The 14606-nt window shown below is 49.0% G+C and overlaps 1 protein-coding gene across 5 annotated transcripts in view; it reads left to right on the forward strand.

The window, feature by feature from the left end:
• Positions 1-14606, forward strand: part of ADGRD2 (adhesion G protein-coupled receptor D2) — a 60618-nt gene that overhangs the window by 23630 nt on the left and 22382 nt on the right. For all 5 annotated transcript variants that reach the window (XM_075015624.1, XM_075015628.1, XM_075015629.1 and 2 more), the window contains exons 17-20: positions 34-187; positions 1198-1331; positions 2323-2438; positions 5359-5479. In XM_075015624.1, the coding sequence (XP_074871725.1) occupies positions 34-187; positions 1198-1331; positions 2323-2438; positions 5359-5479 (525 nt within the window). The remainder of the gene's footprint in view (positions 1-33; positions 188-1197; positions 1332-2322; positions 2439-5358; positions 5480-14606) is intronic.

The following is a 14606-nucleotide window of genomic DNA, read 5'->3' on the forward strand; positions in this document are numbered from 1 at the left end:
TGCACGGGCTGGCTAAACTCTCTCTTCCCTCAGGCGCTGTGCTTTGCTGTCACGGCTTTCCTCCACCTCTTCTTCATGGCAGCCTTTTCCTGGATGTTGGTAGAAGGGCTTCTTCTGTGGAGCAAAGTGGTTGCTGTCAACATGAGTGAAGACAGAAGAATGAAGTTTTACTACGTGACTGGCTGGGGTAAAAGGAAACCCATCTGTGGCTACCTCTCATGAGCACAGTGCAGCAATTTCGCTTTAATTAAAAGTCCTTGTGGAAAACGTTTCTGCATAATTGACAGCAAAGTCACACGTTTGACAAGAGCGTGCATTGACCTGAGAGGGAGCAGATTACTGAGGACATGCCTGAGCCACAGATTCTCTCTGACGTTTACATGTCAGCTCGTGGAAGCTGGAATTTTAGCTGCAAGTGGCTCGTATATTTTGTAACCCTTTGTTTTATTGACACAACATGTTTGCAGAGGAAGACTCTGCTAGCTCATTGCTGTCAGAGTGTGTCACAGTTTTGTGAACAGTGGGGATGGTTCCAGAAACCTGAAAACAGTTCTGGCTGGAAAGACATGCATTTATCTGAATGAATGGCTGGATCAGAGCCATGAGATTAGGGGACTCTCTTGGAGTTCAGGTAAAAGTGCCAAGGGTTCATGTGGCTATGCTGAGACTAAAGCCACGCTACCACTCAGTCAATCTTCCAAGGTTTTGTTTCACGCATGTGCAAAACGGTGCTTTGTGGGATCGCAGTCAGCCCCAGAACACCTCGTGAGCGGTGAGGAATAAGGAAGGTTCACGGGAGAAATGCTCCCATCATCCTTCTTCTACGTAGACAGCTGTTGCAGTTGACCACTGATAAGTCGATTTTAGCTATGCAATGGTGTAGCTAAAATTGCATATCAGTGGTCAACTGCTATGTCTAGTATAGCCATCGCCTGGGAGGCAGACACTGGTAGTGCACTGGATACTGGACAACTCAGTAAAATAGTTGGCTATGTTTGTTCCTGATTGCACTGCTTGTTAGGAGTAAGTTGCTCACGGGTCAAATTCCCAGCTAGTGTACCTGAGTGGAGTGTCACTGAGCATCAGTGTGATTACCCTGATTTAGGCCAGCTGGGGATCTGGCTCGCTATGCTTAAATCAGCTCAGCAACCAGTGGCAGATTTGATGTTTGCTGATGAGGGTTTTTCTGTTTTTCAGGCTTGCCAGTCATTATCGTTGCTGTGACTCTGGCAACTTCGTTTAACAAGTATGTGGCAGACAAGCACTGCTGGCTGAACGTTCAGACCGACATCATCTGGGCGTTTGTTGGGCCAGTTCTCTTTGTTCTGACGGTAAGTGCCAAACCCTTCTGGGTAATTCCAGACAGAAGCAAATTCTACATTTTGGTTTAGGAATGCAGCGTTGAGCGTTGTCAGCCAGAGCCAAAGGGATCAATGATCCTGTACAAAGAGCTTTTCTAATCCAGGAAAATGGTGGCCTGTACAGCATCTGAGATTTATTCCCATTGTGGTGCGAGTATTTCCATGGACATGGTGTGAATTTCTCCCCAGAGCTCTGCAAATGACTAAAGCAATGTTTGCAGTTGTGCGGGAAGTACCGTGCAGTTACATAGGCAGGCGCTCTATTGTATCTGGCGGAAGTCCTACCAGCTAATACCTCAGCAGAAGACACTAGTTACATTACAAAGAGAGCTTGAGAAGTAGAGGCCAGGATGCTGGACTTGATGGGCCAGAGGTTCAATTCAGCATGGCAGAACCTCTGTCCTTTTAACAGGCTGCTGAGGGTGTGGGAGGGAAAGGGGGCGGTTGTTCTAGCCCAGCATTTCAGAGGGACCTGGAGCACTAGTTGTCAGTGCCGCCACTTTGGCAGCAGTCAGAGCTCTGGGCCCCTTTGAAGTGCCAGAGCCCTGCTGTCCTGGCTGCATGCAGCTGGAGGGGGCTGGGCAGCACTGCAGTCTAACTGCCCTTGACCCTACCCTTTCCATGGCACTGTCCCAGGCCCACCTCACCCTGGGGCTCATGGTGGTTCTTGGTGCTGCTGCTTTGTAATGGCACCACGCTCGCAAAACGACAAAGCAACGGTAGCGGAAGATGAAAAGTTTGAAGACATCTGATAACAGACCTGTTGTGCTGGGCTCTGTGCAGAAGCCACTGCAGATATCACACTTGTGCCAATACATCCGAGCTGTTTCCTCAAGAATCTCCCAGGCTGGTTGTTCTGCGAGGAATCCCCAGCAGGGCCCCATGCCCCGACTTACTGCTCATTTACAATTCAGAAGCCTGTTCTGGGGCCCCCAGCCAGCAGCTCTGTTCTCACTCGCAGGTAAATACCTTTGTGCTGGTCCGGGTGGTGATGGTCACAGTGTCCAGTGCACGGCGGAGGTCAAAGATGCTGACCCCGAGCAGCAGCCTGGAGAAGCAGATTGCAATCCAGATCTGGTAAGTCGGGAGCGGCCCATGGCTGCATGGGGCTGTGTGAGGAGATCATTGGGCTTGGATAGAACCCTGTCCCTGAAGGGTCTGGTGCTGGGCCACATGCTGTGAGTAATGGTGACTTCTACAGGCGGGACTGCGAGTCAGGGTTTTCTCCTCCAGAGGGATTATGCCGTATTGACGAGGCAGCGCTCCTGCACTCAGCAATCCCTGCTCTGGTGAATGGGGTACAGGGAAGTCAGACCAAAACAGGTGCCTACACTTGACCTTCTAAAGCCACATTTAGGGTTCTAAATCAGTGACTCAGAGGTGGGGAGCACCTGCTGTTGCCATTGAAACCAAGAGGTAAGAACATAAGAGTGGCCATTTGGGACACAGCAAGAGTCCATCCAGCCCAGTATCCTGCCTACCAGTAGTGGCAGTGCCAGATGCTTCAGAGGGAATGAAAAGCACAGGACAATTATTGAGCTATCCATCCCCTGTTGTCCACTCCCAGCTTCTGGCAATCACAGGGACACCCACAACGTGGGACTGAGTCTGACTGTCTTGGGTAACAGCTGTTGACAGACCTACATATTCATCTAGATGTTTTTTAACTCACTTGTGCTTTTGATCTTCCCAACACCCCTGGGAATGAGCCCCAGAAGCTGGCTGCACAACGTGTGAAGAAGTACTCCCTGACGTTTGTTTTAACCGTGCTGTGTGTTGTGTGGCCCCTAGTCTCGTGTTACGAGAAGGTGTAAATAACACTTCCAAACTCGCTCTCCCCGTGTCCAGCGGGGCCAACAGTCTGGCCAGGCTCCAGGGCCAGGTCAGAGAGAGAGACTCCGCACTCCTGGAAGGGCCGGGGTTGGGGCAGCCAGCTCACCGTGCTACTTGGAGCACACCACGCTGCCCCCTCCAGCCAACCCTCAGAGCTGCCCCAGCGCACCATGCAGGGCTCCTGTGGCTCCTATGGCAATTTAAAGGGATGGGGCAACTGCCCCCGTGTCTCTGGTGTGGCAGGCCTTCCACACCATTCATTTTACTGTGCTTTATGGTTTGCCTGCTAGAATCACAGAGGACTCCTGCGCTGGATCATAAGTGGCTGATTTTAACAGTTCAATTCTAATGAATACCAGTGCTCGTGCTAGCAGAACTGAGCCCAGTGTTCCATAAGCCACTTCTTCTCCCCAGGCTGGCTCAGCTGATGGAACATAAAGCTGTCACCCAACCGTACACCAGGCAGTCGTGATGTCTCTGTCCAGGCTGTCCTGAGGACATCGGACATCCAATTTTATGGGATTCGGGCATCTTACTTGAGTACCTTTGACTGTCTCAGTGTGTCTATTTCTTTGGGGCTTAAAGATTTCTCATCCCTGAGGATTAGCAGCTGAAAATTTTCCCTGCCAGATTCTAGCCCTTTGGTTGGTCCAGTTTGGAGTCTTGAAGTCACGTCTCTCAGGCAGCATTTGAATTCACACCTGTGTAATGGAGTTAGGTTTGGAAAGAGCTGTTATTTTGCTGGCATTTACCCTGAAAACAAAGTCCCTTCCAGCTCTTTGAGACTTCATGGCTTTCAGCCAGATTTCTGTGATGTCTTGTTTAGCTGATGAATGAAACTCAAAAGCGTTAAGGTTCATTTTGGTACCCGAAAATGAGGAAGGAGTGAAACCAGCCTGTCTTTGCCCTTGCAAACTCCTCTGGGTTTTCTCCTGGGTACCCTGTCCTATATGTGTCAGCTCTCAGGAGTACAAAATGTCCCTGGGCACAGTTAGCAGCCACGGTAGTTCTGCTCTGAGGTGTGTGCACTGCACAAACCCTATGGAAGCAGTTTTTGAACAGCAGGGAAAATGGCGCTGCAGTTAGGAGAAAAATGGACTGAGCTTTGGGAGATCTGGGTTCTATTTAGCTCTTCCACAGTCCACCTGAGCAATCTTGGGCAAGATGGCTGTCTTGCTCTCTGCCTCAGCTTCCCCAGATGGTAAGTGGGGATAATACAAGGCATTGTTAAGGTAGAGTTGGAGCTTTTCAAAGGCTGTAGCAAAGGGTAGGCTTTGGTTTGGGTGACATGCCTGGGGAAGGATCTGGAACATGGATTTCAGTGATCAGTTAATCCAAAGAGCTTTTGAAAAGTGCTGTTCAGGCCAGGAGTTTATCGCTCCTTATGAATCATTGTTGTTGTTTGCTGGCGCCAGTCATCACTGAGAGACACACATTGTTCCTCCCATTGCATAAATAAATTTGACTACATTTACAGAAGCCCAGAGATAGGCTGGTGCTGGAGGGCAGGGTGACACACAAGCGAGTACAACAAACTCAGTGGGGGCAGGGGGAGCTTGGCTGCTTTCTCTCATCTCATGCTATCAGAGCTCCCCTACAGCTGACTTGTAACTATAAATAGGGAGCAGGCCTGGCTGAGGGGGTTGGGAGATAAAACATGCAGCATTTTTTCTTCTGGCTTCCTGGGGTGGCTGCATTCTGTTCCCTAAGGTAATGTATTTTGCAACCACCTCCACCTGGCACCTCCCTCAGTGAACTGGGAGAGTCTTGTCTAAACATCAGACCATCAGCCAAATGGCTCCCCACGTGAAGGGTCTATCCAGGGCTGATGTTTCTCGTGTTCCCTGTAACCTCACAAAGACCCAGCAGGACAAGGACAAGCCCCTCTAGCCATGCCCTGAACTGAAGGCAAGGAGAGGGTGAGGCTGGATGGTGCAAAGGGCTTTGCTCCCTTCTGTCTCCACTGGCAGGTTGCTCCTCCTGCCATGGACCTGAGAGCAGAGTGACCCCAGGGTGCAAAGTGGGATGGAGATGGCGGATGACTGCTGCTAACAGGGAGGGCAGGGACAGGACTGGCAGGGCCTCTGCCTCACCCACTCATCTACAGTTCCCCCCGTTAGGTTTGCTATGAGCCCAACTCACCTTCAGTTTCTTTTTCTAACAGGGCCACTGCCAAGCCCATCTTGGTGTTGCTACCAGTGCTAGGCCTGACCTGGGTGTGTGGGGTCCTGGTTCATCTCAGCATCATCTGGGCTCACATCTTCATTGTGCTGAACTCCCTCCAGGTAAGTCCTCATCCTGGTGGTTGGGAAACTTGGAGCACCAGAGTTTTCAGCAACAGCCCCTGTTCCCTTCCGCTGAAGCTGACTAGCATCTGTCAGACTCTAGTGCTAGTGACCAGCATCTGATGAAGTGAGTCTGTGCTCACAAAAGCTCATGCTCAAAACTTTTCTGTTAGCCTATAAGGTGCCACAGGACCCTTTGTTGCTAGTGCTAATGAGGTGCTGAATGAACTGTCTGACCTCCTGGGTCCCATCTGACTGGCACGCTGTGGGAGAGGGGGCGTGAGATAGCACCATGGGAAATGGACTCTCTCCACGCAGAAGAGCCTAAGGAACTTAGTCCCATGATAAGTAAGACTGAAACTCTCAGTAGGAACCCTTGGGCTGACGTCCCAGCGCAGCACACCACAGCACCCAGCTGCGAAGGAATCTCCCTTCCTGCGTGCAGACAGGAACACACCAATGTCCCGAGGTTCCTTGGCTCAGCGGATGGGGATTAAAACTAAAGGTGGTATTTGACATAAATTCCCTCTGCAGCACCTTTGCGCGAGGAATACCTGAATGGGATTCAGAGCTCTGGTGTGTGTGCGCGTCTGCTTCATGCTGCCGCAAATTCCGAACAGCTCTTAGGCTGTTGTCCTGTTCACAGGGGCATGGGGACTAGCAAGTGCAATGAGCAGCATATTTCCTGCAGCTGGCAGCACCACAACCAGCCTCCCAGCTGCCCACTGGCTGATGCAATGCCTTTTGCTTCCTACTAACTCACCTGTCTCACCCAGGTGTGAGAGATGGTCTCAGCCAAATAGGATGAAGTTCGATAAGACCAAATGCAAAGTGCTCCACTTAGGGAGGAACAATCAGTTTCACACATACAAAATGAGAAGGGACTCCCTAGGAAGGAGCACTGCGGAAAGGGGTCTAGGGGTCAGAGTGGACCGCCAGCTAAGTATGAGTCAACACTGTGACACTGTTGCATAAAAAGCAAACACGATTCTGGGATGCCTGAACAGGAGTGTTTAGTTTGGAAAAGAAAAGGCCGAGAGGGGACAGACAGCAGCTTTCAAGTACTTAAAAGGGTGTTACGAGGAAGGGGGAGAAAAATGATTCTCCTTAGCCTATGATAATAGGACAAGGAGCAATGGGCTTAAATTTCAGCAAGGGAGATTTAGGTTGGACATTAGGAAAAACTTCCTAGCGGTTAGGGTGGTCAAACACTGGACTAAATTGCCTGGGGTGGTTGTAGAATCTCTGTCGTTGGCGATATTTACGAACAGGTTGGACAAATAGGGATGATATAGGTGATGCTTGGTCCTGCTGTGAGGGCAGGGGACTGGACTTGATGACCTCTCGAGGTCCCTGCCAGTTCTAGTGTTCTATGATACTGCGGTGGTTGTTCATCAGCTATTTGATAGATCCATAAGCTTAAGACCATGCAAACAGTCCTGCTGAGTCAGGCCAGTGTTTTGTGTAGCCCAGTATCCTACAGCGTGAATTAAATGAAAGTATTTCGGATCCTCTATCCAGGTAATTTTGGGGCTTCCATTGCCATGGAATCAGAGCCTCTCACCCTATGAACTGTGCTGTCGTTCCCACTGGAAGTGTGAGTGACCAAGGCACAGAGAGACTTGTCATGACTGTCAGGCCGGGCGCTGCTAGGCATCTACTCTTCCAGCCAAAGTCTCCCATTGCCAGACTGGTTGGATTGCCATGCTAGAGAGACAGTGCACAGGGAATTCTTCAGCCTGGGGTAGCTAGCTAGTCTCCAGAATGGGCCCAGTGGGCTTTTACCCTGCATCGTTAAGTCGCATCTTGTTTGCAATAAGAAGTCCTGTGGCACCTTATAGACTAAGACTTTTTGGAGCATAAGCTTTCCTGGGCAAAGTCCTGCTTCGTCAGAGGCGTGAGTCACGCATCTGACAACGCGGATCTTTGCCCAGAAAAGCTTATGCTCCAAAAAATCTTAGTCTGTAAGGTGCCACAGGACTACTTCTTGTTTTTGAAGATACAGACTATCTCAGCTACCTCTCTGATACTTGCTTGTAATGTGACACTGTTCTAATGGCTGGAGGCATTTCTCACTCCTATAAAACCAATGGGCTTTTCAAAGCTACATTCAGCATCTGAGGAACCTAAGTAAATAGTAAGGAGGTGTGAAATACAGCCCTGGGCAGTGTGTTTATTTAGCACTCCCTGCAGCCTTCTCCCTGAATCTCTGGGCTGACTGACCAGTGTCATAGCTTTGCCATCTAAATCTTGTTTCTCATAATTAGGTTTCCTGCCATTAAATCATGGCTTTGGAATGATGCTTCTAAATTTATATCCTCATAAAATAGCTCATCTCAGCTTTGTTTTGGTCATTTGCCAGAGAATTTACTACTGGGTAACGTTCCACGTTAATGAAGCTTTGAGGCAGACATTCAAATTGCAGCTCTGCATCCATGAGACAAGGCGCACTCCTCCACACACACACACCAGCAGGGAGCTCTGAGCTCCAACCCTGCCAGCAAGAAAAGAGCTTGTCAGGGATGGTCCACATGCAGCCCTCTAAGATATCTGGCCTTGCACATCCCTGCCTGCTGTCTCGTAAACAGGCATTATGCCTGGGCAGCTCACATTCCGGGTTATGAACAATCAAGCACATTTCTGGACTAAAACTCTTCATCCTCCAAACCTGAATCGTGAAAGGCCCTGCAGGTGATCCTCCAGATTTCCTCACTTTGTCCAAGTGGAGCTGCCTTAGTAACTCCTGAGGAATACAAGGGCTGTGCCTGTTTTGCATAACATGGAGCAGCAGAGAGACATTGTGGTCTAGAGGCTGAGGTACTGTGCCAGGACTCAGGAGAGCTGGGATTCACTGTTTTCTTGCCTCGTGATCTTGTGTAAGTCACGTCTCCTGCATGTGCTGCCGCCTTCCCTCTCGCACACGTCTGTAGGCTCCGCAAGGCAGGGCCCATCTCCCGAGATGGGTTTTTACTCTGCCTCTGAACAATGGGCCTGCAACTTTGCCAGCAGCTCCGAGGTTCCACCCTAACTCAAATAGCCCATCTCAGCAGCCGCCCTCTGTAGTCTGGAAGTGCAGCTTGTGGCCCACAGGGTTTCCAGCTTTCCCAGCTGTATGGACAGCAATGGCAAAGGCCTGGATTCATAGCAATGGCATCCAGTCAATCTGGTTGGGAAAGTTGACAGCCCTACTTGTGGCAATGGCTGCTCTGAGTGAAGTGCTATATTGTGGAACCATAGTGTCTAAGGCATTAGGTGTGGGAGGCCCTGGGTCAAATGTGGTCTGGCGACCACAGGGACTGACTCTGTCCTGTGTTTGTACAGCAGTTAGGGAAATGGTGTCCTGGTACAAGACCAGAGCTTCCAGATGCTACCGCAGTACAGGTAACAAAAAACAATAGTCATTGTTATTTTAATATTATTATTATGCATCTGGGGAAGTGGGTCTTTGCCCACGAAAGTTTATGCTCCAAAATATCAGTTAGTCTAGAAGGTGCCACAGGACTTTTTGTTGTAAATAACAACAGTAATCGTCAACTCCTAGGAAAGCACACAACCACATCATAAGCTGTGTCTGAAAGCAATCTTTAACTTTTGGTTCTTGGGATCACAAGTTTGTTGGCTTCCTTAATGTAAGGCCACTCCTAGCCCCCTTTTGGGAAAGAGCATATACCAAGTCCTGTTAGAAATGTAACAGGCAGCAGCTTTCTGCTATCCTGGATGCCATCCAGCTGGGAAACAGCAATTCACACAAGCCCCGCATCAAAGCGGATCCCTAGATGGTGAGCAGAGTAAAGTCACAGAATACACAGCAAGCTTGCAGTGTGTCTCAAGGTGTCAGTCACAGTGTGCAAAAGCCTAACTCAGTCCGAAGAGAGAGGAGCTGTAGATGGAGCTAGAGAAGCACTGAAACAGCTGATGGAGGTACTGGCTGGGGAGAAGACTGTGTGGAAGGACAAAAGGTGGAATTCTTTATTAAGAGCCTGCAACTGTGAAGTGGTATTCAATGATGAGGCCCCTCCCCAAAGAGAAGACAGGATCTTTAGCCTGGGGAGCTTGCAAATTGAACTCCTAATACAAAACTCTCTAAAGTCACTGGACAATTCCCACTGATTTTAATGGGCTTTCCTCAGGCCCCAAGGCTTCTAGTTCTGGAAGATATTTGAGCAGGTGCCTAATTCTGCTGAGTACACTGGGCTGAAGTGCTGAGCAGAATAGTGATTCTTACTGAAATCTGAGCCAAAATCAAACTGGATGCAGGGGCAGATACAGAGCCCACTAAAATGGGTAAAAAGATTCCCATTGACTTCAGTGCATATTGAACCAGCTCTGTAATGGGTGCAGCAAGGAGGGGAAACAATAGTTACAAATAATTGAACATTTTTAGAATATGTTAGTGAATAAAAAAATCAGTAAAACCCCTCCTTTCAGGTTCCGTGACCTGAAATGAACCATTTGGTTCCAACTGTGAGTGGTTTAATGTTGACTCTTAATAAAAATAAAAGGAAATTTCTAAATGGAAAGTCAACTTGAATGAAAAAAATCACAATGTTGCATTCAGAAAATATCCAAACAAAAAGTTCTGATTTGTTTAAAAGGATTTGTCGAGGGGCAATTTTGCTGAAACAGTTCAGCAAAGTTGACACAAATGGGTGAAATGTTTTGGTTTCGGTTTCACAGAATCTGCCTTTTTCACCAAAACAAGCTTGGATGAAAAATGCCTTTCCCTGCCCCCACCAGCTCTGACAACAACAATGAGCTGGCCCCAGCTGTCAGTTCCCACTCTTCTGTGCTGTGCATTCATGCAGGCCCTTGGCACTCTCCACAAATGCTCTGTGATGACGCCAAAATCACAGCCGAGAGAGCAGCCTGGCTGACTCGGGTACTGGGCAGCCCAAATCTGGCTGACAGGGATTCATAGGCTTTTGGGGCCTGTTTTATTTTGCCTGCTTTGCAGTAGAAAACTATCCCCAGGGGATCTTTGCGCGTGGGGTGGGAGAGCCCCATGGCCCCGGACTCTGGCACGTTTGGCAAGTTTCCCTTTAATAAGGACTTTGCGTGCTCAATGGCTGAAATGAAGCCGTTAGTGCCACGTGCACAAGATGGATAGTTGCTTGAATGAATTTTCTGCCTGTTGTTGGAGCTTGCCCAGCTGTGAGGTGCTGCTGACGCACATCCGTTTGCTGTCAGATGGTGAAGGCCCAAGGCCAGCCAGAGGCCACTTCTCCATGTTTCTGCTATTAAGGATGTCAGAGGGTTGACAGGAGGCCTGCCGGCAGTAATTAAATGTAGTGTCAATGCTTCGTGCCTCCTTGCAGCCTCACTGCTGGAAGGACGTAGCTCAGAGAGGTGCACAGAGAACAGCACCGGTGCTCTTTAGATCCATGTGTTATTTAAGAATAAAACCAACCTATTTCCCAACTGGGACAAAGCCCTTTGGAATGGTGGGAATTAAAGGGCGTGGTCTCTGTGTAAACAAAGGCAGAGAGGCAGAGTCCCATGTCTGGTCCCATGCTGAGCCCCTGCATCGGGCTGTCTTTCCCAGCTGTGCGCACTTACTACTTCCAACGCCCTGCCCTTGGGCGGCACTATGGAAGACCTTGTGGTAATTTTCTGCTCATTCCTGGGTGCTAGCATGGAGAACTGGGGCTTATCGGGGAGTCTCGTGTTACCCAGCCTGCCTCCCCCAGCCTTGTTCTGTGGAGAGCCCTTCCACTCTGCTTTCTCCAGGTTCTCTGTGGCATCTCTGTGGCCCAGGGGGTGAGGGTTCCGTTCTCGGGTGCTCCATTGGCTCACATGGAAGTGGACTGGTCCAAGAGCCCTCAGGACTTCCCTCCTCTTTATCCCCAGGACCTGCAGTACCAGCTCCCTCTTTCTGTGCTGCTGATGTGCCTCAGCCCTGCCTGGAAGAGGTCACTTCTCCCACCGAAAGTGGAGTTTGCTTTCCACAGCCCATTGAACCGTCTTTCTCGGGTGATGCCAGAAAGAAGGCTGCCTCACCATGGCTGGTATGAGAAGGACCCCAAGAGCCAGCCTGCCATCCTCCACCCTCTTACCACACGAGCAGCTGTGCTGTAGTCCCTTCTTACGAGCCACAGTTCGGGCACCATTTTCATGTGGTGGCGGAGAGTTCAGGGATGAAAAGGCCAATCCCCAGCATTTTTAAATGCTGCCTTCACGATGACATGCTTCGTGAGAGTTGATCTATCGAGAATCCCATTAAACTCCACCACCAAGGTGAGATAGGATCTGAGTGCTGTACTGAATGGTGTTTGAAGGGGCAAGATTCCTATTAGTTCAGCACTATCTTTCTCTCTCCAGCCTCCATTCAAGCTGCTGTTTCTTTTTCTTTCTGTCTTTTGTCTTCTTAAAAATAAATCTTTGTAATCATTTTGTCGTAAATCACAGTAGAGGCGCCCTCACTCACAGTGCAGTCAACCAGTGGGGGTGGGGGAGTTTAGACCATGGATATATTGTCTTCATTTGCCTTTCTCCCCTTTGCCAAGTAAGGTCATTCTAATTAGAAGGCTACCCAGGAGGAGGAGTTGGGATCCTGACCAGAAGGCTCCACAGTAAAGGGAAAGCAGAGATAATAGCATCACTTTTTTCCATCTCTCTGCTGCTTGGCCTATTGAAAAAGATTTCTTCAGCAGCTCACCTTTGACTTGCATTTAAAGCAGGCTTGTTTATTCATGCAGCAGCGTGGTAGCAGACAACTTCTTGTTGCTGTTGACTTGTGTTCTGTTTGTCTGCGGAAATTCACATCTGTCTTCAAGGTTAGTCCTCATGTCAACGCCAAATTCAACTAAGCATTGTCCTAACCAGGCAGCAGCAGAAGAAAATGAGCTGCTGAAGAGCAGTAGTACATGCAGCTGCTAATTGCTGCCCCTTAGCTAGTTGCGGAGAAGATCAAAGGACTGTCAGAAAGGGCTTGCGTGCTCACTCTTGGTTTCCAAAATGGTAAGACAGTAGGTGCCTTGCTAGGTGCTGAACATTGGGTGAAAGTGACTCGCTGTCAGATAAGGTGGCATCTTTCCTTTTTATTGAGCCTTGGCGATAGAAAGGGTAGTCTTGTGGTTGGTCCAGGCCTGGGAGTCATGAGATGTGACTTCCATTGACATTACTATCCCAGACTCCCTGTGTGATGCAGAATAGTTTCTTTCCCTTTCTATGCCTCGTTTTTCCCATCTGTAAAGTAGGGTTAATCATAATACTTCCCTAGGGGTGGAGGGAGTGAGATTAACTTCACTGATGTTAACTACTTTTGAGATGCTTGATAATCTCTAAATGTGCTTGTAGTGGACTTCACACAGAGATGTCCCTGAACATAACCATAATTCACCTAGGCTGGAGAGCTCATGCTGCCAACATTAAAACACCCTTGGCATTTCCAAAAAGTAGAGATGACATATTTTGAGTTAGGAAATTGTTGCATCCAACAGTGGAGAATTCCACTCTGGCCCTCATCTTGACAGAAGAAGAGGAACTGATCACAGAACTAGAAATTAATAGTCACTTAGGTGCAAGTGATCCTGACTTGATCACATTTATAATGTTCAAAACGATTAAAGTCCAGACCAGTGACTGATATATTTGTTGCTTTAAAAAGCCAGTTTCACAAAGCTGAAAACAATTATGAGCTTTATTTATTGTTTACTCAGGAACCGAGGGGCTGCCTGGGTTCACACCATTACATACTCAGTAAATTAAAGTGTTTCATTTCACATGCTTGTGAATGAGAAGTGCTGCTTTGCTCCAGGTCTGATTCAGTTCCCAGTTCACCATTGACTTCAATGGGCCCCAGCTCCAGGCCTTATGGAATAAGCCAGAGGCTGCACCCTTGCAAACATATTTTAAATGTTGGTGATGTTCTTTTCAGACAGCGCTGGCAAGACATAGAGCGCAGACCAGACCCATTGTGTGCTCTGTCACAACTCGAGAGACTGAGAATTAACACAGCTCCTGCACCCTGGAGAGATGCAGGAGGCTGACATCTTGACAGGGAAGCCTTCCTGGCTATTTGGACAGAGTCCAATTCCTTTGGGGATATAAGGGACTCAGAGAGAGCTGTCTTCATTGGGAGACAAAGGAACCAATCCACTGAGCTGTGTGTTGAGTCTTAACCGAGGGTCTGGTCTGGGGAGCCAGGCTGGACAAAGAATGATTGGTGACAATCAGCCAGAGCAAAGTCTGTAGCTTGGCAAATTGGGCCCGAGCCCTTAGAAAGCATATTTATTTGTTTATAGCCCATTCTGCCTTTCGTCCCTTCCACTTGGGATCACTTAATCCAGGTCTTTTTGTTAATTAACCAATTTCACTTTTCATCAGAGAAGCCAGTGCTATATTTGAGCTGAAGGGATTGTTGACACCAGTAGAAGTGATAAGCAGTGTCTCTGTCCATCTAAAGTATATAACCCCATTATTTCTCTGCACTTTCCAGGGGAGCGCTGGGTGCTTCAGAGAAGCAGGTTTGGGGTAAATTCAGGCCTCAGCATGTGTGTTGATGTCATCTTGTGACTAGTAACCAAAAGTGGTGGAGACTGGGGTGGGGCTGTTTTGTTGTAGGTGGGCTGCTGGGGCCTGAATTCTGACTCCGGGCTGTGCCGTGTGCACATGCTTAGGGCTTGGCTGCTGGCTGTCAGTGTCCAGGGTGTGTATGTAACTCACCCCGGGTACAGGAGAGGTGGCGACACAGCCTTTCACTGGTCTGGGTTGCACCTCAGACCCTGTATTTCTCAGTGGGTCAATGATAGGATCCAGAGCCGTCTCCCTCTAGGGCTCTGGTTCCAGACTGAACTCGCACACAATGATGGGGACCAGTTACAGAGCCTTTCACCTCTAGCCAGGATCTCTCATGCCTCGGCGGGGGAGAGTGAGCAATAGAGCTTTGCACCCGTGGGTGACTCGCTGGTAGCTGGTGAGAGCAGCTGTCTGTCTGAAGACTGCTGCTGATGCTGGATCTGCTGACAGTAACTGGTGGACCCGGTAGGCCAGCAGCTCAGCCCGGGCGTTCATCTTCTATGCTTAGTGACATGGGATGATGAGAATTCATTCCAGGACAGAGGAGACGTGAGAGTCAATCACACTCTCGTGTTCTACAGGAAGTTCTAACTAGACAGGCAGATAGAGC

The sequence above is a fragment of the Carettochelys insculpta genome, chromosome 21 (genome assembly GCF_033958435.1).
Source record: "Carettochelys insculpta isolate YL-2023 chromosome 21, ASM3395843v1, whole genome shotgun sequence".
Taxonomy (NCBI): domain Eukaryota; kingdom Metazoa; phylum Chordata; order Testudines; family Carettochelyidae; genus Carettochelys; species Carettochelys insculpta.